Genomic DNA, 25,260 nt, shown 5'->3' with positions numbered 1-25,260 from the left:
CAAGTCAAACAGTGAAGTTGTCTGTAGATCAACAAAATAAATGGAAAACAACAGCTTATTTGCTACCCTTTGGTTTTACTGGCAGTTCGCAGTCTGATTTAGATGGTTGTGTTGGTTTACAGACTGCCAGCTAGGCTAACATAGCCATGTTAGCCAACTGCTTAGCCAAATCATTGGGACCTCATTTGGTCAAACAAGCAAAGCATTTGTTTACGTAGTCTGGTAAGCCCTGCGTCTATACACGTCGACAAGCCTTAACGTTAGTTGATGTTATTAAGGGACCTCACACAGGACATGATCGTGAACAGTAAGTTGTCCATTCTCTAAACCCCCCCTTACCTATATCGTTATTTTTTCTCAGCAGTCGTTATTAACGGCGGTAACGCTTTTCACTTTAAAGTGCACAACAAATTCCTCCCTAGTTCATACCCTTAAGATTAAATTAAGTTGGATAGCTTGCCAGCTAGCGAACGTTAGCTGTTTATGCTGAGCTAGCTTGGTAGTAAAACGATACTAGCTAACGTTATTAGTTTCACTGCATTGCTTGCTAACCATAGTGTTGTCATTGGATAGTATTTGGAAGGTGATTGCCTGTTGGGTTACCGATAGTGTATGTTAACGTTAGCTTACTAGCCAGACATTATGGTTGGGACTGTTTTGACAGTAGTTTAGTCTTCTGTTAGCCCTAAACCTAGCTGCTGTTAGCATTACATGACCAAATGGTGACCGCATAGGAAATTTTGCTACGCATTTGCGCATATTTGGCCGATCGCAGAGTTTCTTTTTGTTACAAGTAAACTGATTCGGCGGATATTTAAAGTTCAGATTAAAGCCACGTTTGCCTTGGAATTCGATCGTCCTGCTAAGTAAACGTCCGCTCCGCTGTACGAAATTGAGACCGGTGTTTAGTTAGCCCTCTAGGTACGTCAGACGAAGGCCTCTCCGCGAAAGTAAGATATTCTTTTACACAATTCGGCTTTTTATTGTACAGACTTATTTCGTGTTTGTCGTCAAATTAACGTGATGAAGCCATCCATTCGGTAGCCTGTTTACATATTCTGTCAAGATCTGTACAGATGACCGAAACCGTGGATGTTTTGCAGGCCCAAAAATGGCCTTGATGATTATGTCGTATTTTCATGTTGACGACAACCTGGCTTGCGTTACTGTTAAAGTTTTAAGAATGTGTTATTTCAAAGCCGTATAGCCATTTCATTTGTCAGCTAACTTCAGCCTATGATGAAGTGGTTTAAAAATAAGAAACTGATAGGCCAACTGTATTTTAACATTTGTTAGATTTATATAGTTTTGATTGACGACTATACTGAAATGACGATGAGGTGAGCCATTTTTTTTGTGCAGCTTTGTAGGATTGACCAAATGTTTTATTGAGTGACATGATCATATCAATTTGGGTTCATCCAGTAAGGTATGGTGGAAGTACATGAGGTTGTTTAGTAATGAGGTAATCATTTTGCCGAAAACATGGTCAACCATATGGGAAAGAAAAATATAGGCTAATGACCAGTGAAGCAGTTTGCTTAATCTACAGTAGGCTATACCTTCTTTTTTCTTTTGGTAAAATGATAGCTATCCATTGGCAAACTAATGAGATTCAAATTTGTGCTCTTGCCAGAAACCGTGTCATAGAAAAGCACATTGTTTCTAAATGCCAGGTGGTACTGGCATGAGGAATGTGATTAGCCTGAACAGGCTGTATATTTTAGGTTATATTGATCCCTGAAGTTAACAGTAGTTTAGTGAGTGACCAATTATGTGTAAGGCATTTATTTAATGTTGTGTTCAAGAAAATGGATACATTTAGGGTTAAATTAACTGTTCAGACGTCCTTGCATTGCACTGTAATGAAATATTTTGATTTGTAAGTTGTTGACAATTTAGGGATAAGAGATCGCTGAACAAAATGGCCACTCCCTTCATGATTCTTATGTGTTGTAATTTTTCACCCCTTTCCCATCAGTATTAATTTTTCAAGTTAAACCTGGAGGACATGTTCATTTACTCAATGAATTGTAGTTATTGCCTATGTAAAGCTTACAAAAAAGTATTTCTCCCCCCTCCCTCCCCACTTTGCCTTCCCCTCCCCGTCCCTCCCTTGTCACCCTAGGCTGCTGGTTGGGGGCATTTGCACACGGCTGGTAAGTTCCTATGGTGACCGGGTGTTCTGTCCAGACAGTGCTGGGTTGGTAGAGCGGTGGTGAACAGCTGCAATTTCTGAGACCGGTGGAGGTGGTGGCATGGTGTGTGACTGTAGACAGCCTCGGTAGGGGGTTGTGGGGCCTTGGGGAGAATCTGTTCCATCTTATGAGTGTCTCTCAGAGGGTTATAGGGTATAACAAAACAAAAAAGGAAAAAGCAATATTCTAGCCAGTTGATGAGTATCCATCCTCTGTAGAACTGTTCACACATTGTATCCCACTGATAGTGAGATGGAACTGTACGCAACCCATGAGTTGTCACATCAGTTTGCAATGCTATTAATACAGCTACCTTCACTATGAGTGACACTCTCCAATTAGGACCGGTGTGAGCAGGCCATTTCACACTGCCATCAGTGAAGACGAGATTTTTGGCCAAGTATGTGAATTGATTGGGGATTGTAATCAAATCACAACAAAATAGGCACTGTCTTCATTTGTAGTGAAGACTTCACCTTAACTATTATGTAGCAGAGTGCCTGTGTATTGAAGTGGCCACCATTTTAAGACAGGGCTGCATGCCGTAGGGAAATGTAAACAGTTTATGATTGATGTAGCCATTGTCAAATCTTTAATGCAGTGTGTTTTATTTATTCATTTTTGAGTATAGTGACAGTTAAATAACTGCCATTTAGTGCTCCACTTGGGCTAACATTATGAGAAGGTAGTCTTATCATTGGAAATGTCAATATTGTCATGTCAGTGCTCTCTACCTTTGAGTCTATTTAAAGGTTTACTAGGTGTGGTCTGTTTGTATTGTCATTGAGGTGCTAAGATTAATCACTGTGTTATTGCTATCAGCTTGATCAACTTTTGATCTGGTTTGATTAATGGTTAATGCACTTTAACTTAGGTTGGCATGATGAGCAAGACAAATACATTGATTGGCTTGTTTGAAGTGTATGTAGCCTTAAATGGTGTGAAAGGTAATCAGGTCTCACATATCCTGTTAAGAATCCTAGTCCAAAATGGAACCTCAAGCCAACATAATATTTACTCCAAGCAGATCAGTTGGTTTTACTGTTCGGGGATGAAGGGAAAAACTTCCATGAAATATGGTGACTCTTAAGTAATGGAAAAACACTAAAAGCGCTCTCTAGAGCCAATGTTTAGTTCTTTCTTGGTTTCTGTATCAAAATGGCAACACACCATGGTGGACTCTATGGGGACCAGCTCCTGATGTAGATCGAAAGGGATAGGTATAAGTCAACAAATGCACAACAATAGAGTACCGAAGCCATGATGTGGCATTGCCAAAGTAGCAGTTTCACTGGATCTAAACAAATCAATCTGACCATAGTGGTGACCATAGGGGTGGCTTTCTTAATCTGTTAAATCATTGTACAACGTTTCTATGAAGTAACTAGCCTGGCTAGCGCCTACCACATCATAATGAGACGTGGTCTGGCAACCAAACGTTCATTTTCTCGTATTTGAAAAAATGCCCAGATCCGTTCATTGGGCGCCACGGATGTCTCATCAAATGTGTCTGTGCATAGCTCATCATCGTCTTGCTTTCCTCCCTGTTCTGTTATTGGTTCCCTATATCAGGCAAAAATTAGCAGCGTGAATCAAACGCTGGCAACACCCAGGCTATGAAGTAACCATCATTTTTTTTACACTATAGGAATCTCATACTACTTAAAGGCTTATTCATACCAACACAAACAAATTTGTGACTACAGAGTTGTCTTTTGCTTTTTGTTTTTTTTCTAGCCAGTTAGCTTCTGCATTGAACGTCACAGGCCTGTATTTAAAAAAAAAAAAAAAAAAAAAAAAGTTCATTCAACTTCTAACTAGGCTAGCCCGCTAGCAATGCTTGAGACTTTGGGAGAATGGTAGGGAGAAGCTTTAATGTTGCTTCAAATGCAGTCTAGGCATAACATCGGCTATCTGTAAACGAGAAATATTGGTTTACTCTTCAGATGTTAACCATAATGTGTCAAACACAAATAAATCTGAAACTGGAGAGATCCACACAAACGAGTCCAATGTGCAGGCTACCAAAATTATTCGGCCTAGTGACAGTAGAAATGGGAGGCGGGGCTAAAGATCCGTCAATTCAGATTGAAATGTAATTTGGCGGTGTACTAATGAAAAGAGACTAATTTTAAAATACTGTTGCCTTTCATATCAGCTAAAATTATCTTAATTTATGGGGAGGTGGTAGTGTAGTGATTAAGGAGCTGGGTTAGTACGCAGTAGCCAGAAAAGTTGTGGGTTTCAATTCCTGGCTTTTGGCTCAATTATGGCTCAGTTATGGCTCAATTCCAGCTCCTCAGCAAGGCACTTAACTTGGAGTGCCCTTGTAATGCAATTTTAAAGTTGCTTTGGACAATGAATAAATGTAAATGTAGCACATCTGTACATTAGAGCTAAATGGAGATCTCTAAATGGGGGTCTCAAAAGCGATCCCGTTCATATAGGCCAACTTTTATTCGACACTAGTCTGATCAACTGCTAAATTTAATTATTGTATTGTTTTTGTTTGTATGTCACCTGGGACAAAGGCGTCTGCTAAGCAACCATAGCCATAACCAGAATGACATGTTGAGCCTAGTGGCGCGGAGAAAGTTGTTTACTTCTACTTTACAACATACTTGGTAAGCCATTAGCGGAATAGCGGTATGAACGTGCCGGTTCAACATGGCACCAGTTCTCAGTGTTTTGTTCCTAAGTTTGGACCTAAAACATAAAAAAGTAGTGTTGAGGTTGAAAGATACTGGAGTACACCTTTAATTCACCCTCAGATGAATTTAAACCCCACAGAATACGGTCGTATTTTCTGCATGTTGGGTAAATTTAGTTAGCCATGTTGCACTAACAATGAAAAGTTAGCGAGGTAGCAAGCTAATTGTCCTATGAGGAACCGTACATAAAAAGAAAACAATGCTAAATATCTCACAAAGTTAGCAAAAAGGGAATGAGTCAAAACTGTATTTCAGTCGAATGGTTTCTTCCTGACCCCATTCTGCTTTTGACTGTTTCAAGGAAATTGAATCGGTAGCTTTCCATCGTCCTGCTTACAGATGGGTAAAACAATGAAACCGCACCAAAAATATAGGTGAAGGTAGCCTAAATGTAAAGCAAATAGCAGTAGTGGTAATAGCCAAATATTCATATTATGGTGGTTAGCTTACTGGTTCAGCCTTTCGTGACATGATCTATCTGACTCTCCAACTCAGGCCCTGTTTACACGACAACGCTGGGCGTTTTTGCCTTTACCGCTTTCACACCTTTAACGATACCAGTCCTAAAAAAACAGCATTTACACACAGAGGTGAAAACACCAAGTTGCCCAGAAGAAGCACGCCAGTGGGTGTTCCCGACAGTAGCTATGCAAATGCCTTTCCTCGTCAATGAGCGCGCTCAAAACCTAAACAGCAATGTAGGCCTATGTCAATCACACTCTACATCGTGGATGTTTGCACTAACCGTTGAGAGCTAAAGCACAGTAGACCTATCGCTTTTCAGTTTCGGTCTTGTAATGTAGGCTAATTGTATATGGCCCCCTAGCATAATATCTAATGTCTATCAGAAGAACTGGCATGCCGGTATTTCGCATGCACGGTTAATATAGGCTACGGACATTCGCATTACATTATTTACTGAAATGTAAAGGAGGCCAGCGTGCCAGTAGCTATTGTGGTATCAGACACTACAAATGATTTAGGGTAAACTATTTTATTTACTTAGGCTGCGCAAAGCACAGGGCAGTCTTGTTTTTTGAGGCATTTGTGAGACGTTTCGTTTGGAGTGGCTATCAAAACATTTTCGGTTTGGTTTGGGATGTAATTTACTTTTAGACTGTCTGATCATATCGCTAAACTTTGGGACTGATGAAAATCTGAAATCTGGGGGGGTATTTGATGGTTCACTATTAAATTGCATGTCGTTGAAAGTGTCAGAATTTCCACCCGCTGTTTATGAGAGAATTCGTTGAACATGCTGAATTAAATGGAGTTAGGTGCTGTGTCCACCAAACGTGTTTTTTGCGCCGACGGCGACAATTTTCAATGTAAAGTCTATGTAGCTCAGCGCTCACGGCGGAAAAAAGCTGTCGGCGGTGACCGTTTTTTGTCGCAGCGCTCAGAGCGCTCAAAGTTGAAATCTATTCAACTTTTAGAACAGTGCCGGGCTCGTCAATGGCAGTTCTCGTTATAAACCGTCTCTGGTTTTGGTAACTTAGCAACAATAAACACTTATCGAAGCGCCGAGAGGAGGAGGTTGAGGGCGCTCTGGCTGTAAAAAACGCGTTTGGTGGACACAGCACCTTATTTGCATCGCGGCCACAAGTAGGCTAGCCTAGTTGCTGTGTGCGTATTAGACTATTTAACTCCTGCTCAAACAAAATGTGTGCGCGAAGTTCTGCATTAAGTTGATTACAGTACGTGTTCATTAACTCTTCTAGCAGGGGGAGGTGGTGGATTTAAAAATAGCCTAGACTATTTGGCGCAGGATGTTGTTAATGCGTTGTCACTGGTCGTCGAAATCATGCAGAATTGCTACGTATGTCTTCATAAAAACGCCAGATGTGCCTTTACACGGCAAAATGAAAACGGGGTTTCAAAAACTCCCACCTTGGAAGCAGTTTTCAAAAACCATCGTTTTCAGCCTCCGAAACTGCGGCGTAGTGTAAACGCAAGGCCTAACTGATGAAAAAAAACGTTGTGTAAACGGGGCCTAAAAGTGATATCGTAACGTGTAGAGGAGGCTGTAATCAGAGGTTCGTCACACAGTCTTGTCTTTGTGTCGTACTCAGATTTGTTTTATTTGTGGTCATTTCAAAGTCGTAGATTTGCATATGAAGTAGGAAACCTTGAACCAAACTCTACTTATTCACCAAAACCAGGGTGAAAATGTTTTTCCTTTCCATCTGCTTGAAGGTTTGGAATCATATAATTCCTGTGGCTCAAAAACCATGATGTACCAATCCATGGCCATTGTCACTAGCCGTATGCAGATTGTTCTCTAGACCAGGTCTACATATTGACTCTGCTGTACAGTGATTGTAGTTTGTCATAGGTCTATATTTGTATCTGCATGCAATTTTGGTATTGACTTCAAATCAAGTCAGAACCAAAGCAAACCACAGCAGAACTACAGCTTTCTATTGGGAAATGGTATCACAGTAGAGTGTCTGTACCTTCAGAAAGACAAGGTTACAGGATCTGTGTACTGGATGAATTAAAGAGCTTTGGCTTGTCGCAAATGAACCCAAAACCCCTCCAACATAAACCCTACGACCCTGGCAAAGCTCTGCAATGTGAGACTGTGTGGCTTTGTTAGAAAGCCCTTAAAAGCCATTGAGGAGCACACAAGTGACCCCTGACCCAGCTGCCCTTCCAGTGTACAGTAGGGATTTGTGTATAGCTACAGTTTTAACATCCCGGCCCACTCTCCTTTTACTTTTCCACCTGTCATCAGTCCACTATCAAAGATGGCTATGGTGATTGTAACATTGTGTAAACAAACAGGGCCCTGTGTGTGTGTCTCAATCACTACTGGAACGACCAGCCCAACATCCATTTGTCTGGGCTGGCTAACCTCAGGTGAAATCAGATCCAACATCCACCCGCCCCTTGCACTAATGAGGGATGTTGGATCTGAAGCCACTAGCGCTCAGCCGGTTCTGGGTTCTGTCTCCAGAGCAAAGGCATGGGCCGATACTAGGCTGTATGAATTGTGGGAACTATGTCATCGGGCGCGAGCCAATATGGCTGGAAAATAGAAATATGGACTAAATGCCACTCCAAAGGCATTTCTGTATAGAACTCTATGAACCTCTAACAGAGGACAGGCTAGCCCTAATACGACACAGGTTTTTTTTTTTATTATTATTATTTATTTATTTTTTTATTGCATTTGTACCTCCAGGAGGAACACCAAGTTCATGTAATGCACACATTAGGCTAATGGAGCACTCGCTATGGTGGACCAAAACACTGCACATAAATAAATGTTCAGACAGTTATAAACCTTTATGTAGCCTAGTTCAAGTGTCTGCTAAAAATTACTTTGGTTAGCCTTCTTACGATTATACCAAACTAGCAGTTTCATTATCACAACCCTCTAGGAGACCTAATAGTGCCTCAGATAAAGGTGGTGGCTGATTCGTTGTTAATTGAAGTGGATATAAAGATAGCATTGCAACGGCTCATGAAATAAGTAGTAGCCGTATGCACAGCCTACTCTACAGTGGAAAATGTAGCCTAAGCCTAGACATGTCTGTCCAGATGATGGCTGCAAGTGAATGTGATTTGTTTTTATTTATTTAATTTCGTGTTCAGGCTGACAGCCATCTAATTGACGTCTTGGTAGCAGCCTATTTAGTTAGACTAGCTACTTAGGTTGATCGTTTGCATTGCACAGACTAATAAAATAAGCTACAAATAGTGTAGCATAATTTGCGTACGCGTCTAACTCTAGCCTACTCTCGGTTGTCCAGGTGATGGCGAATTAATGGATTTTTTCAAATTTAGTTATTTTACGTATTATATAACCATCAAATTGAACACTATATTGAACACAAAGTAGTAAAATGGTCAGCATAGGTATTTAGGCTATTGCAGTTCATTGACCGATGTCATTGCAAAGGCTGATAAAATAGGTAGCCTTTTTTCCAGATAGATAACCATCTAATTGACATGGGAGCAGCCTATTACTTTAACATAAAGTAATGAAAGGGATAACGTCGTTATTTAGGCTACTGAGGTTTGTTGACAGATAGCATTGCAAAAAGGCTGGTACAGGGGTGTCCAAACTTTTTGGCTCAAGGGCCACAATGGGTCTTGGAAATTGACCGGTGGGCCATAACCCCCCCCCCCATTGGACATGTACACAATGCAATATACATAATGTATATAACTAGTTCAATGACAATAATGACAACGTTATTTTGTTGTAGAAAATACATTCTTTAAGAAATACGGTTAATATGAGGCTGTTTAATTCATTTATAAATGGTGCACTGTCACTTTAAGACTCTTGCCGGCTCCACTCAGTGGCTGCTGTGCCTAATCACCGTTGCTCAGTAGTGAAACTACTGTTGTCTTCACGTTTTTCTTTTAAACGTTTCTTATAAGAAGGAGATAACAGTTATCAAGAATGACAAGCCAGCTGGCGCGCCCTCTCCCTTTCGTGCGCGGTAAAACGCGTTCCCAATTAGCCAACGTTATGAGTAACGTTATGACTTAGGAGTATGTAACAACGCAAATTAGATTAGCTGCAATAGAGATTTCAAAGAGTATCATCTCTATGTAACATGCTGTTTTGATATTTTTGAGCTTATACATTGTAAACGTTCTCTAAGAAGAGTGTAGGCTAAAGGAGTTTGCAGTAGCCTAATGTTAACGTCGTTGCTGGAAAGAAATAGCGAACAGCCAATGAAGTGTGGCGGGCCATATCTATAATAAACTTATACATGCTCCGCGGGCCGCACTAAAGTGCGTCGCGGGCCGCAGTTGGCCCGCGGGCCGTAGTTTGGACACCCCTGGGCTAGTAAAAGGAGATCGCCATAAGCCAACAAATGAATCAAGAATTGTTATTGGCAGATTAACGTTACCATGTAATTGACCTTAGGAAAGCAGCCTATAGAGCATGAAATAATGAAACGGACAGCATAATTATGCAACCTAAACATGAAAAAGATCAGCCATATAGAAGCACATTAGCCTGCACTTTGAGCTTTTGACATCGCCTACCTCCATTTTGGCCTAAATTCAAGTGGAATATTTGTATGTTCAAGGCTCTGGCTGGCAAATATAGGCCACCTGGCTGTTGCCCTGGTTAAATGTTATTGTACAAAAATCCAGTCTGTTGACTCACAATACTAAGTAGATAATTAATAAACAAATCAGATAGAATTGTAGATCAGGTCCTTTGTGACTCACTCAAAAGCAAGAAAGTACATTGACAACAGGAAAGATTAAGAATTTGGTGCATACACTAATGTTGTATTTTTGTTGTAAATCCCTTCAAAAAAATCCCTTATTGCTTTTGCGCAGTTATATTAGCTTTGTAATTGATGATTTAGTATGTATTGTGTCAGTCAGTTGTCAATAAGGTCCATCATCTGCCGTCAGCCTTTTTAAACTAGTGAAAGTAAGTTGGTCAGAGCATGTCGAACTCTATTAGGTTGACGCTAATAAGGAAACGTCATCTCCGCATTATAGAACACAAAGGTGCACTAAAATGCCCCCATGGAAGCCTTATTGACACAATTATCCAGTATTATCCATTGGTCTTGGTCAACACAGGGTTGTGGGGGTGGGCAGGTTGTGGGAAATCCCATTTAAGGCAGCTGTTGTGTCCTCCATTTTAGACTCACTGAGAGGTAAACATGTCAAAGGCCTGGTGACATTTGCCAACAGTGAAGAAAGAAGTAGAAAGAAGTAGAAAGCCTACTGTACTATATGACATGGAGTGGAATACAGTGCCAGAATACTTATCCCATTAGGATTTGGGATGGCACAATAGACTTTGATGATCGTTGGTCCCGAGGACTTGCATATTATTTATTTGCCGTTGAAATATGGTGGTGCAGTGGAGAGTTATTTTTACAATTGAGTGCTTGAACAAGTTACATTCAGCTAAATGTGCTTAGAGGGAACTGTGAAATGGCCAATGCAAATAGCGTTTTAGTTGCAAACAGTGCGCTCATCCAAATAAAGGTGCAGGAGCCAAAAAGTTAAGATCCAAAACAAAAGAGTAAAAGCAGTAAATGCAAATAGCAGACAATATGTACTTATGCATTATAGCTATAGTATTGATAGTTGTATCTGAGGGTGATTACTTCCGTGAACCAACAGCTGTAATAGAAAATAGAAACTTAAATAAAGCCTGCCAGTGAGTAAGAACAATGTATAATCACCATTAAACTATTAGAATGGTTTGTTTTTTGGCCAGCGTTTGACTACAGAGTCAGGCTGCAACAATTAATCAATTTGCTGTCAATACGGGTGCAATGGTACCTGTATTTGCACCAAACCGTTTAGTTGAAGGATTTCAGGTTCAACATATACTGAATGTTGTTAAAATAGATAACAATACTATTCCTGTTTAAGTGTTGAGCGTCAGTAAATGTTAGACTAGCAGTCCTTGCAGGTTTATTGTACTGAAAATTAACTGAACTGTGACTTCAACATCGAGGTATGTACCAAATCGTGAATTTTGTGTCTACCGTTAACAACCCTAGTTGCCCACTTGGATATTTTCAGCTTTACTAGCTCCTCTATAACAGTAACCTAAATATCTGATGTGTGGGCAAAACAAGGTAGGCCTATTCGGTTGTTAAGTCCCACGTCACGGACCCAGCAACTATTTTGTGAAAAGATGTTTATTAGCGCAGCCAGACGGGTTTTGCTACTTGTAAACTTTGTCATCACCACCTTCGTTTTAGCGGTTTTAAAAACAAAATCGCTAAACTTTAACAAAGTAATCACTGTAGCTATGCAGCCAGATGGTATATGAATGGGTAACGTCCAGGCTTCCGCGAAAAATATAGATTTGATTAGGTTGAGGCAACAAGTCCGTGTAAGATGACAATTTTCTTAAAGGCTAGTCAGAATAACGGAAAATAATAGTTTATTTTACTGTCTATGGAGAATAACATGTGAGTTTGAAAGCCGTTGGACCCGGAAAACTATTTATTATCCCATTATTACATCATCACTTAAAAAACGAATATGTCGACATAAGCTTGAGCTTTGGGTAACACTGATCAATATCTCACTATTTTCCAACATTTTAGCGAACAAACAACTAATCGGTTATCTCTGTGACTATGAAAATAATGTCCGTTACAGCCCTACTATTGAGTGCGTACATATTTCAGCGCAAATAGCTTTGTATCTGTAGGCGCCATAACATCAGGACAGCCTATGTTGTGTGTTTAAACTCTCCACACTCTCCAGAAATCCAAATCCATTGCCATTGGTCAACCGTATTGAGTTGCGCAATGCTTCCCTCATGGCCACAGTGATCGAGTGCTAGTTTGGTAGTTGGTTCCGTTTCGCTGTTTGGTTTCCCTGACCTGTCCTGTGCCACCTCCTCTCCCTCCCCAGGCAATGCATGTATTTTTGGGTTTGGGCTGTTTAGACTTTTGTTTCACTTTCAACTGCAACCTTAGACTGCTGCTCTCAGCTTGGCCTTTGCCTTCATGGTGCATAGCCTGGGCAGTATAAGCTTCCACTGGGCACGCGGTAGAAAGAGAGGGGTGGGTATTTGACCCTGAGAAGAGGGCGGGGTTGAAATGAGTGATGAATGACGTGGAGAATGAAAGAAATGCAGGGAGGAATGGATGTATGGATATCTGAAGTGGAATGATGCATTGACATGTTAAAAGGGCATCCTTCTTCATGGGACACTGCTCCCTCATTGCCCAGAGCGTTTTCCCTCACACACGTCTCATAATGCATAGGCTATATGCATCAGAGGCTATATGTGTCACCCTTTATGCATTAGAATGTGTGAAGGAGATGTCTTCTTATTGCAGTTGACCGCCAAAGTCTTTAAGAGGTTTTAAGAAAAGGTTTATGTCCAGCAAGTATTAGGTACTCGTTCTAAAGGTCATGTTCAGTAAGTGGCAGTAATATTGTTATCAACCATAGCCCCTATGAATGCCCTCATGGACTTGGTTTAAATCACTTTGGCAAGATTTTTGAAATATATGTATATATATATTAAACGTTTAATTTTTACAAACTGGTGATTTGTTTGTAGAGGAATCATTGCAGCAATGATATGAAGTGGATTCATAATATTGCATCATCAGTGGTTGCTAGGAGGCCCCTTTAAGTGCAATCAGTGCAATAAGTAGTCAAAACAAATAAATAAATACTCAGCCATCCACATGATTATGTGAAGTGAATGTAGCTCCACTTCAATCACATACATTGCGGAAATTATGGATAACAACAACCCCACTTTGTGAAACTATTTCTCTGCAATAGATTTAACAAATGTGACCTGATATTTGTATTTAACCCTGTGGTGGCCTGTTATTTTTTTTTAATGGATTTTGAAACATGCATAGGACATAAAGCTTCTCAATTGTTGTTATGCTTGCTCTCGGAGACAAAATTGGAGTTTTTTTGTTGATTGCTTACAGTGATTTGAAGATAGGCAGCCAACTGCGCTGTAGAAGAGGAGCTTGCAAAGTCTGACTAGAGAGCAGGACCATGAGCGTGAGAGGTGGGGGGGTGGGCGGATGGGCGGGGGGGGGGGGCAGTCCTGTGGGCTCGGTCTGATGGATGCTCCGCGACGCGCTGCCCACTCTGCTGGAGTCCTCATTGTCACAAGCGCGCTGAGGAGGACGCAAGGACACCCAGAGGCTTCTTGTTTCTCTCTCTCGTGCGCGCTCTGCATCTATCGCTGTTGTTCTCCCTCTCTCTCTCCCCGTCCGTCCTTTCCTATCCGTCTCGCTGGAGCTGCTGTTTTCCCCTCAGCTCACAGCCTAGCTCATCCTCTCTGCGCTGTTGTGATGTTGACGGTGCCTAAAATGGCTTAAAAGGGGGGGGCAAACTCAAAGGACCTTTCAATTCCAACTATCGTCTGCGTTGAGGATGGAGCCCTTCCCTTCTTTTGTTGCATCCTGCTGCATCACTTCATAATGCCACTCTATTTTTCCTCAATGTTTCTCTCTTTCTCTTGCCCTCTCTCTCTTCCTCTCTGTCTCTCTCTCTCCGTCTCTCTCTCCTCTCTCTCTCCCTCTCTTCCCCTCTCTCCCTCTCTCTCCCTCTCTCTCCCTCTCTTCCTCTCTCTCCTTTGATCACAATAACACTGTCTGCATTCCCCCTCCCCTGGGTGGTGACTGCATTGATCAGTGTGACGCTGCGGCCCTGCTTGCCTTCCATATGCTTGCTTAGTCCCTCAAGAAGCAGCAGAAGCAGCAGCGGCGGCAGCAGCCGCCATTGATCAGCTTCTGTCTCGTGACTAGTCCCAGGCCACAGAGCCATATTCAAACAACGACGTCGACGACTGGCGGCTATGCTCGTCTCTGCTGGGGGGGGGGGGTTGGGGGATGGAGCGTTGTAACGCGTGGAAGGTGGCGATGCTGCTGCATAATGACCTCAGTGACCTGATGGTCTGTTTGTTTACGTGGTTTCTCTCTCCCCTCCCCCCTTGAGCTTCTTCTTCCCTACTTACACAGATGACTTCATCTGTAAACACAGATGAAGGCTATGTGTGTATGCATATGTTTAATGTGCTGGGTCCAAAAATAGACTGCCTGCTAGACAAAACAGTCTGGAAAAGTAACAATGAGGTTTGGGGGAAAAAAAGGCATAAGAATATCATGAACCACATTTCTGGGAGGAATAATAATAATATCCAATAATCTTGCTTTTACAAATGTAGCCTATCTTTTTTTTCGGCAACCTCAGTAGCTAACAGATGATTCACATCAGGAGAAACTCATCAATGTCAGCGGTTAAATACCTTAAAAAAACAAAAAAAAAAACAAGCACCGGAGCCCTCTTCAGGTAGCTGATGTAGGTCAAGCTCAGTGTGTATGAAGGGCGATAACGCTCGGTGTTGGATTGGTAGGTGCGGTTGTAGGCTTTGTGTGGGTAGCAAGGAAACAGATGGAAATCTGGGAGATGTGAATGAACAAGAACATGCTGTGCTGAATGACACACTCTTTCTGTCTCCCTCACTCCTACACCTACAGTATACACGCGCACACACACACACACACACACGTACACACAAGTTTAATATGTTGTCAGTTTCAAAATCATTAATCTCTCTCTCTGTTTCTGTCTCTGTCTCTCTCTGTCTGTCTTCTCTCCCTCTGTCTGCAGTGAATGGTAGTGTCTAGAAAGGGTATGTCCCTTCAGGAGAGAGGTGCCAATGTCCAACCGGCCTAATTCCAATCCAGGGGGGTCACTGCGACGTTCTCAAAGGAACACTGCTGCGGCCCAGCCACAAGACCACACTGCCACAGGAAGGTAAGCTAGAAATGTGTGTGTGTGTGTCTGCAAAATGTCAATATATACCAGTGTTTCCCACACATAGAGAAATGTGTGGCGGTGCGCCACAGATTCAGCACCGGCCGCCACATATTGCGTTTCGTTATTCATTTATTTATTTATTTATTCTTATTTTGAAACGCTATTGAAAAACACGCAGCATTCGTAAAGACGAATTTCCTTTCCCTGCGCTCCCTCTCTGTCACTCGCGCATCTGTCTCTCATACACACACACACGCACAGCCGCTACCCTCCGTGCACACCGCGGCTGTCTGTCTCCATGAAAACCAACGAGATCATCCCTGGAAGCGTGGTAGGTGGTCGCATTGATACACCTGACGCTGCTCGGGTAGAAGCATAAAGTTCTCCCGCAACTTTTGTAGTCGATGCGTGCAACTTAATTACCAAACAGTAGAAGTAAACTCATTCTCCTTGGCCCGCTCTCGTGCGCGCTCAATGGACAGCCGCCCTCCACATGCACATTTAATCCAAATAAAACATTCACAATCGTGGACGCATTGACGCACAGAAGAAGACTAGCTAAATTACTGTTATATTTGGTTAGCATCATTAGTAGGCTATGCTTCAGACATTTGATTAAAACTCTTGCATTCAAGTTGACTGACCAACAATGTTTTTCAACTCCAAGACTTAAAAGGGCCTGTCCCAAGGAGAAAAAGTATTAGCTTACCTTGAAACTTAAACACATGTGGGGAAACTGAACAGTCCAACCAGTAGAGTATGATAAGCTTAGCCTGCTATGTTTACAATATTTTGAGGCTTCAACCAGTCAGCTGAATTTAAGAAATGGAGTTGTAATATGAATAGTAGGCTATAATCTGCATAAAGTTTGCTGTTATGAATATCAGAAATGTCAGTATAGGCCTATATAATGTAAATAATTACATAATGTGTGTGTGTTTCAAATAAAGACAAGCTTCACATCTTGTTAAAAAAAAAGGAGAGCGATAAAAAGGCGATGTAATGAAAAATATGGGTGCAATGAAAAATATGGGTGCACCCCCCCCCCCCGTCAGACATGGGGCGACCACCACACATTGCCTTCTAATCTGTGGGAAACACTGTATACATCTACATCATGGGCATGTCACTGGTGGTGTAGAGTGTGTGTTTGTGTGGGGTCTGCAGGCCATCTATGGATGTCTGAGGAAGTACCATTTTGATGAGTTTGATGAGAGGGTGTGATGTAATGAACTTACAGCCTGTCCTGCGCGTGTCCAGTGTAATGGCGTCCTCGTGTCTCTTTATATGTATCGTCCTGCCCCATTGTGTGGGCAGGCAAGCGAGGACTACTGCAGGTGGCCATATTTTAATGTCACTCCACGCAGTTGTTAAAGAATTTGCCATTTACAGACTTTCCACCCGCCGTCAGTCTGTCAAACCACTTAATTCTTGATGCAGTCAGTCAAACAGCAGGCTAGCTCAGTGGCCCAGTCAGGGGGCCATCTTTGAAATACAGATTTAATTTCCTTTGCCTTTCAAAGGCATCACACATCAAAGCTTTTTAACCGCACACACACTCGCACAGAGGTCAGTCTGCCATCTTCACTTTGCAGCACGGTTGCATCCAGGTGACGCCGTAAGGTTGTGTGTGTTTGTGACTATGAACACACTACAGCAGGTGTACTGTATATGACGGTGTGTGTGTGTGCGCATGTTGATAGAGTGGTGAAGTTGCCTGGCAGTGCTGTGCGTGTGTTAAGAGTGTGTGTGTGTGTGTGTGTATGTGTGTAGAATGTGCTCTACTGCCGTGTCCCACACGAGTCATGTCCTCCTCTGTGGTCTTGCAGGCTGCAGGCAGGGCAGGTAAAACATAACGCACATTCCCCTCCTGAAAGTAGAAGACCTAACCTCTCTAAGGCTCCAAAAGCCCCACCCAGCTCAGCTTCTGGCTCCTCCAGAGGCCACAGCTCCAGAAGGTACCCCTCAATCCTTCCTCTGCATCTCTCTCTCTCTCTCTCTCTCTCTCTCTCTCGCTCTTTCTCTCACTCTCTCTCTCTCTCTATCTCTCTCTCTTCTGCGCTCTGTCTCTCTCTGTCCTCTCTCTTTCTCTCTCTCACACTCTCTCTCTCTATCTCTATCTTTTGCGCTCTGTCTCTGTCCTCTCTTTCTTTCTTTCTCTCTCTCTCTCTCTCTCTCTCTCTCTCTCTCTATCCATCCTTTCTGTGTCGTTCCCTGTTGCCTTTCTCCGTCCTTCCTCTTTTGTGTCTGTATGTCAGTCTGTTTGTCTTGCTTTTTCTCTGCGCTCTCTCCCTTTTGCCTTGACCCTACCCCCCACCCCAAATGCTGTCTGTCTCTCACCTCTGTCGCATGCTCCTGTCTGTCTCTGTCTTGCTCTGTTTTATTACCCAGTGTCTGTATAAGCTTCTGTCTGTCTCCTTGTCGGGCTCTTACTGCACCACTATCTACCTCTCTTTGTTTTTTTTCCGTCTACCTTTCTGTGCTTTTGTACCCCACCCATCATCCTTGCTTGTTTCTTGCTCTTTTCTCTCGTTCTCTCTTCACCAGTCCTCTCTTGCACTCTCGCCCTCTCTGTGTGTGCTCCTCTGTCTTTCTTTGTTTGTCTCATATGCCTATGCTCTCTCTCTCTCTTCTCTCTCTCTCTCACACTATCTCTCTCTCTCTCTCACTCTCTCACTCACTCTCTGGGGGTGCAAGTTTGTGCTAGTGAGGGGTTGGTCTGTGCTTTTGCTGTGGTCTCAGCTGGTTGGTGGTTGTACTTGTCAGTCTTTTGTTTTATTCACCCCAGGCCTGAATGTGAATGAGGCTTTGTGATTTTGGCCTGTGTACAGGACTGTGTTAAGAACTGCTCTAACAAGTGCCATCTCTCTCCTCCCCTTCTTATCCCCTCCCTCTTTCTCTCTTTCTCTTCCCCTCTCTCTTCCTGTTTCTCTCTCTCTCCCTCTCCCCTCCCCTCTCTCTCTTGTTTACCAACCCTCCATTAATCTCTCTGCTCAACATATCACTTTATCTCTCACTCGTTCCTATCTCACTTGTATCTTACTCTGTCTCTCTCTCTCTGTATCATTCTCTTCCTTTCTTCATTCCCCCCCCTCATTCTCAACCATTTCTTCCACCTTTTTTTTATGATTTCATCCTGTTTTTTTTTTTATTCCAATGTTTGTCTCGTCATATTCTTTTGTCTGTGACTTTCCTAACCGTTCATCACTCTCTCCTACCTCCACTCTTCTCTTCTCTCCCCCTTTCTTTCTTCATCCCTTCTTCTTCTTCTTTTTCTTCCTCCTCCTCTCTTCCTGGTCTCTGTCATCTGACGCAGAAACCCTCTGTCGGTGAGTTCATTGTTAGTAGAGCCGGACCCAGAGGCGGCAGGCCCCTCGGAGCCGCCCAAACGTGAGGACAGCCGGGGCCAGAAGCGCAGCTCCGCTCCCGAGCCCAGCACCTTCGGCGCCTCCTCCTCCTCCGCCTCCTCTTCCTCCTCTTCAGCCGCCAAGAAGCCCAAAGTCCAGCCCCCGGCCCCCGAGGGCACCTTCTTGTCCTCCGCCTCCTCATCCTCCTTGGCCGCCGGCACAGCGGCCTCTTCCTCCTCCTCACTGACCCGGAAGCCTCCGCTCTACGCCGGAGGCAAGTCCAAAAAGCGCCGGGCACCGGCCGATAGCCAGCTGCTGACGAACGCTAAAGCTAGCGCCAGCGCTAACCAGCGCGCTCACGGAAGCGGCAGCGGCAGCACTAGCGCCGTCTCCGCCGCCAGAAAGAGCGGCGTCTCCTCCTCCTCTTCCTCCTCCTCCTTCGGGGCCTTGCCGTCCACGTCGGCCGCCCCGCCTAGCCACAAGCGCAAGAAGGCAGACTCTGTCCCCGCAGCCAGCCTGAGCGCCTCCTGCTCATCCTCCTCGTCCTCTTCTTCCTCCTCCACCACCTCCTCGTCCTCCTCCTCTTCCTCGTCCGGCACCGGCCCGACTCCCAGCCGCGCCTCCACTGCCCCCGCAGCGCTCTCCGCCGCCGCCGTCAAAGCAAACAAGCTGGCGTCCAAGTCGGCCGCCTCGGCCAGAGCTGGGTGTAGCGCCGCCACCAACACCGCCATCGCCACCACCACCACCACCAACAACTCCGCCACCGCCAACAACACAGACTCCTCCCTGTCCTCCGCCTCCTCCTCCTCTTCCTCTTCCTCGTCCTCCTCCTCGTCCTCCGTGCCCACGGCGGCAGCGGGTGCGGGCAGCTGTGCTCCACCGCAGCCGGGCGCCCGGCACAAGCAGGGCAGAGAGCCCGCGGCGGGCAGCGGTAAGGCGCGGCGTTCCCGCTCAGCGTCCAGTCCCTCTCCGCGTCGTAGCGGCCGAGGAAAAGAGCAGGCGAAAGCGGCAGCCGCGGCGGCAGCAGCAGCAGCAGCAGCAGCAGCGGCGGGCAGCTCCAAGTTTGAGTGGGCCTCTCGTTTCAGTCCCAAAGTCAACCTGCCAAAGCCCAAGCTGTCCCTGCCAGGATCCTCCTCCAAGGCTGAGACCACCTCCAAACCTGGGCCCTCGGGACTACAGGCCAAACTAGCAAGTGAGTTGGGTGCACGTGTGATTGTGTGTGTGTGCGCGCCTGTGTTTGTTTGTTTGTGTGTATGTGTGTGCACGGCTGTGAGAGCACGCAGTCGTTCTGGGTGGACATTTTGTTTGTGCCACCTGCTGAAAATGTTGTGCATTAAAGACCAAGGTCATCATAAATTAGTCTTGATACATTATTCCTCCTCATTATCGTCAGAGGAGGCAGTGCTCAATGCTGATTTTAAAGAAAAATAGGGAATCGCTTGCCTGCTGTTTGGTTTAGTTGTTATGAAACAAAGAAAGGCCGACAATACATGTAGCAACATCAGGAGTCACAACAAACTTGAGGACCTCAGACAGGAGCCAAAGACTCACTCGTTTGGGTGCCCAAGACACATGGGCTGAGTGGGCATGTCCATGTCTCCACCTCACTGTTGAATTTTGGAATCGGAAACACAGTTGTGTGCTCTGGCTTGGCACCGCATTTGTTATAGGAAAGCACACACAAATAGGCCATATGTATGGAAGGCTGTTCAGGTACCTCATTTACTTTTCAGTGGAGCCAGGTGTGTTTGAACCTGCCGCTATTGTTAGTGTAAATGTCTACACAGACCCAATTGGTTGTTGCACCTAGTGAATCAGCATGTTACGATCTAAAAGCATTTTTGCGTGTGTTGAAATTTTTATCATCGGTGCAAACCATATCTTCAGTGTGGAGGAGCAACATATAACAGAAGATGCAGTTACAACATCATCAGCTTATCCTTAACCGGAACTCCATAAGGTATTCGAAACAGCCTTCCATATTAGCATATAGCCCATCAGAGATGGCAGCCAAACTGGTGCTACTGGTGCTCCAGGGTATGAGGGCCCTTGGATGCCCTTTAGGCTCACTAATGGATGAGTCATTTACGATGAGCCCGTCGACTGAATGCCGCTCTGAGCGGGTTTGGGAGGAGGCCGCTTGGAAAGTACTCGGTCAGATCCCAAGCAGCAGCAGCAGGAGGTTTTAGAGGAGCTGAAGGGCATGTCTGGTCAAGTCAGGCAGGTGGTATTCTAGAACTGCATGGAGTAAGGAAGTTACTGTCCCCGTTCATTTCAATGGCCGATGCTGGACTAGTCAGTTGAGCCATTTTTAGATGGCGGTAGGCCAGGTGAGATGTGTAATATGTAACAACTGATGCTAACCTAAATCCTGACTCCCTGGATTAACTGCTGTCTGTATCAGACTGTATCAGTGATGGTGGTTGTAGGTAGTAGGTAGGTAAGTGGCATGGGGAGGAGTGTGTGTGTGTGTGTGTGTGTGTGTGTGTGTGGGGGGGGGGGGGGGGGGGATATAGACGTAGGAAGGGACGTCTGTGTGTGTGTGGGGGGGGGTATAGACGTAGGAAGGAACGTCTGTGTGTGTGTGGTTGGGTTCTAAATACAGACGAGCAGATTGTGTGTCAGTCACAGATGGTGCGGGAGACCAGCCAGTCCAAATGAGTGGTCCAAAACTCGGGTTGGTTGTGTGTTGCCTTGTCCGTCAGAGAGGGGGTGCCTGACTGACTACTCTGATTACACCCGTGTGCAAGCCTCAATGTGACCAGACCCAGAATCATGCACAGTTGTCATAGTGTAACTAACCACAGTTTACATACACATACCCACACAGAATTTTGTAACACACACTGCCAAAATGGACGCAAACACACGTGTGTATGCATGTGGACTTGCAAGGTGTTCACGGTCACGTCTCAAGTAAACAACGAACCCCCTTTTGGTTTATATTTAGGTCCAGACCAAGCTCCACCCTTGCGCATAGGGTGTATATATACACGCACACAGTCACACACACACACACACACACACACACACACACACGCGCACACACACAGCTTAGCCGTGTGTTCAGTGTATGATACGCCCCCCTCTGGTGTTGTCAGTGATATGGGCTCCTTAAGGACACAAACACACACACATACCACACACACACACTCGCACACAAACACATGCACTATATACATGTCCTTCACTCTGTTTCCACAGCTGTGTTGGGCTGATAAGTTCCCATGGAGTCAAACACACACACACACACACACACACACGTGCACATTACACAATCAGACTTTGTTTAAGTTCGAGTATATTATGTTGAGACTCTGACGCCCTCATGATAGACATGCTGTGTGTGTGTGTGTGTCTGTCTGTATGTGACTTGGTCTGACTTTTCTAAATCACAATGAAACCTCTATTAGGCACGTGCCTCCTGTGGTTAGCTGATGCTGGTGTCTGCCTCCAAACACACAGAGTCGGAGGGCCATGCTTATATCTGTAGCTTTGTGTGCTCGTAGTGTGTCTGAGACAGACTTGGATGATAGTTTTGTGTGTGTGTGTGTGTGTGTGTGTGTGTGTGTGAGGGGGAGTTAGGGTTACGTCCAGGGCTCAAAATAGATTTCAGACAGAAAATACGTATTTCCTATTGAATGGCAGGTGGATTTCACCAGTTCATCTGTCTCTGGCTGGTAGATATTCACATTTCAAAAAGTTAATTTTGACCCCTGGTTACGTCCCCTGTCCAGTGCCAGCCTCTCATTCTAAAAATACCTGGTGTGTGTGTGTGGTGTGTGTTCCGAAGCCCTGCGCAGCAGCATCACCCATGGAGGGCCATGGAGGTAGGTCTGGTAGCCTCTGAACCGTCCACGTTCCCACTGCAGCTCAAAACTCTGAAACGGGAATCACATTAGCCACCTCTGGGACTACAGTGAACAGGAGGTATTATGGGAAATGTAGGCGTAGAGCTGGCAGGGGGTGGAAAGGGACTGTATGTAGTCTGGCTGCTGGGTGACATTATCTGTCCCGAGTGGACATCCGATCTCCCGAGCCAGATCTGCAAGATAGAGTGCTGAGCGGGATCATATGAGCTGGTTCGGTGTGTATGTGTGTGTGTGTGTGTGTGTGGGAGGTGCTTTCGGCTTCAGTATGTGGGTTAAACATGCTTTGTGTGTTTTTGTTTATGTCGTTGTTTATGTTGGAAACGCCACCAGTGCAGATGAGCTGTATGCAGCAGCTGTATTCTGGTTGCCCGAGTAGTACGAACGGAGAGAAGATAATGCCCTGTGTTGGCATATGGTCCTCCGTGCCCACAGGGTCCTCAGAGCTAGCGCGTGTTGTGTTCCCTCTCCAGGCAGACCGTCTAACCGATACCTCTACGCTATGCACAGGGTCCATGTTAAATGCCAGCGCGCGGTTGTGTGGGTGGTCGCAGGATTGAATGCCTGCTGCTGTGGGGGTCAGAGTCGGGGCAGGCGGGTTGTGGGAATACTGTGTGTGTGTGTGTGTGTGTGTGTGTGTGTGTGTGTGTGTGTGTGTGTGTGTGTGTGTGTGTGTGTGTGTGTGTGTGTGTGTGTGTGTGTGTGTGTGTGTGTGTGTGTGTGTGTGTGTGTGTGTGTGTGTGTGTGTGTGTGTGTGTGTGTGTGTGTGTGTGTGCGTGTGTGTGCGTGTGTGTATGCCAGGCGGTGGGGTGGGGGCACAGCGGGCACAGTGCCACCGGGCTCTGCTCCAGGTCGGTGTTACGCCCGAAATAGAGGTGCAGAGATGGTGGTGGGGGGCGCAGCTCGGCCCGACTGCACCAGGGGCATCAGATTTTGAGGGGGGGGGTTGGGGGGTGTTTGAGTGCAAAGGCCAGTGCTGTGATTCAACACATTTCAGCCCTTAGGGCCACACACACCAACACTGGACTACTGCGCTGTTCCCTCTCTGGTCAGCGGTCTGTCTTTCTTACTTTCTCTCTCCCTTTTGTCTTGACATATCTATCTGTCTCTTTCTCTCTGTCCCCCTCTCTTTCTCTTTATCTCTCGCTCTCACTCTTTCTCTTTCTCATCTGGTTTGATTTAGTATTTGCCGGGCTCTCATTCCATTCTTTTTGTCTGTCGCTTCCTGCTGTTTTCTTTTTTTTTTTTTTTTGCCTCGTCTCTGGCATCTCACTTCAGACCTGTCCAGTCATGGTGAGTAGACTTCCGTGTGTGTGTGTGTGCGCGCGCGCGTGTCTGTCTGCGCGTGCACGCATCTGTCCTCGTGCACGTTTGTCTAACTTACAATTCCGTGCCCGCAGAGTGGCAGTAGTGTTGAGGCGAGTCTATGTCTGTGGAAGAGCATGGCTTTCAGAGTTATGATTTGAAGATGCTCTGTAACAGGTGCAGATGAGATGATTGAGGTTAACCGGCAGGTTTGGTAGTGATTTGAAAGTGCAGGGCAAGCTGACCCTCGGAAATTATAGACATCAGTTTCGTTTAAAGGAACTGTTGTGGGTTAGAGATGAGCGGTTACAGGCATACTTGGTGTATGGGAGTCCCACCCCCCTTTAAGGAGTGCTTTCATTTTCTTCGTCAGGCTATCACTGTCCCCTGGCCTGGGAGCTACCCAACAGCAGAGCTTCATTTTGAAACATAATTTTGACAAACTCTAAAACCAACAGAATTACTCATGGTCATTTATAATGCTGTCATGACAAAATATTGTAAGAGAAACACAATAGCTGAACAAAAAGCTTGACTTCTAATATTCCTGACCGTGGGAGTCTGTGTTGACCAGCTTTGAATAAGCTCTCGTCTATGAACATAATGCTTTGAGCGCACTTGAAATTTGGGGGGGGATCCTGTGTTGCGGTTGCCCAGAAAGTCCCTGTGTTCTCTCTGGTGTGGGTGTGGGTGTCTGTGCTTTGGTCTCACACCCTAGCTCCTGTCGGTCTCTTCTCCCTCTTGCTCTCAGAGTCTCTATCAGTCAGGCTGTCTGGATAGTCTTGCAGTCATTGCATGCTTCCTGTTTCTGTCTGTCTCTGTCTGTCTATGTGTCTGCTTGCTTATGTCTGTCTGGCCCCTGTGTGTGTGTGCGTGTGCGCGTGTATCCGTTCTTTCTTCCTCTGTGTGTGTTTAGCTTGTGTAGTTGCCGTAGCGGCTCTCTCTCTCTCTCTCTCTCTCTCTCTCTCTCTCTCTCTCTCTCTCTCTCTCTCTCTCTCTCTCTCTCTCTCTCTCTCTCTCTCTCTCTGTGCGTGTTGCGTGTCTGCTCTGTGGCCATGCCGCCGTGAGCCTGGTGGGAGTTTCCATCTCAGGGTGGCAGCAAGTCTGACATTAGGTAGAGGGGTTTGCCATCGGCTAGCAGCCAGTGAACGCTATTTATACCCTCATCCTTAATGCTAAAGTCTCTGCAGAGATGTGGAGGGTGTGAGCAAATTATCGAAGATGATGACTAGAAATATGATTTCCTGCCTGCTTAATTATTAGTTTTACTTTTTTAAGTTGATCGTTCTGATGTAACATACGTGTGTGTGTGTGAGTGAGAGTGCGTATTGGATTCAGGTGAATACATATTTCGCCACTACAGTTGGAGGAGGAGTTGGTATTTTGTTTGACCCAATATCGGCTACGCATCACTTAAAGGCAATGTGTCGTCGCTGCTGGTGATTGACCTCTGTCATTTTAAAACTGGTCAGACTGAAGGCTTTGGGATTGCCCTTATCTCCAACTTGAATGTGTGCTAGTTCAGTTCTACGGCTTTCTTGCTGTTCAGTTCGCCCTCTCTGTATAT

The 25,260-nt window shown here is 45.0% G+C and overlaps 1 protein-coding gene across 8 annotated transcripts in view; it reads left to right on the top strand.

The window, feature by feature from the left end:
* trip12 (thyroid hormone receptor interactor 12) overlaps positions 1–25,260 on the top strand; it is a 59,894-nt gene that overhangs the window by 2,686 nt on the left and 31,948 nt on the right. For 4 of the 8 annotated variants that reach the window (XM_062552511.1, XM_062552510.1, XM_062552505.1 and 1 more), the window contains 4 exons: positions 2,129–2,159; positions 15,023–15,169; positions 17,002–17,130; positions 18,489–19,711. In XM_062552511.1, the coding sequence (XP_062408495.1) occupies positions 15,072–15,169; positions 17,002–17,130; positions 18,489–19,711 (1,450 nt within the window). In that variant the 5' untranslated portion in view covers positions 2,129–2,159; positions 15,023–15,071. Of the gene's footprint in view, positions 1–120; positions 308–2,128; positions 2,160–15,022; positions 15,170–17,001; positions 17,131–18,488; positions 19,712–25,260 lie in introns of those variants that run through there. The other 4 variants (XM_062552508.1, XM_062552509.1, XM_062552506.1 and 1 more) reach the window with 3 other exon arrangements.

The sequence above is a fragment of the Sardina pilchardus genome, chromosome 13 (genome assembly GCF_963854185.1).
Source record: "Sardina pilchardus chromosome 13, fSarPil1.1, whole genome shotgun sequence".
NCBI lineage: Eukaryota > Metazoa > Chordata > Actinopteri > Clupeiformes > Clupeidae > Sardina > Sardina pilchardus.
Note: the sequence above shows the minus strand (reverse complement) of the source record. Positions and strands in the feature narration are given on the sequence as shown.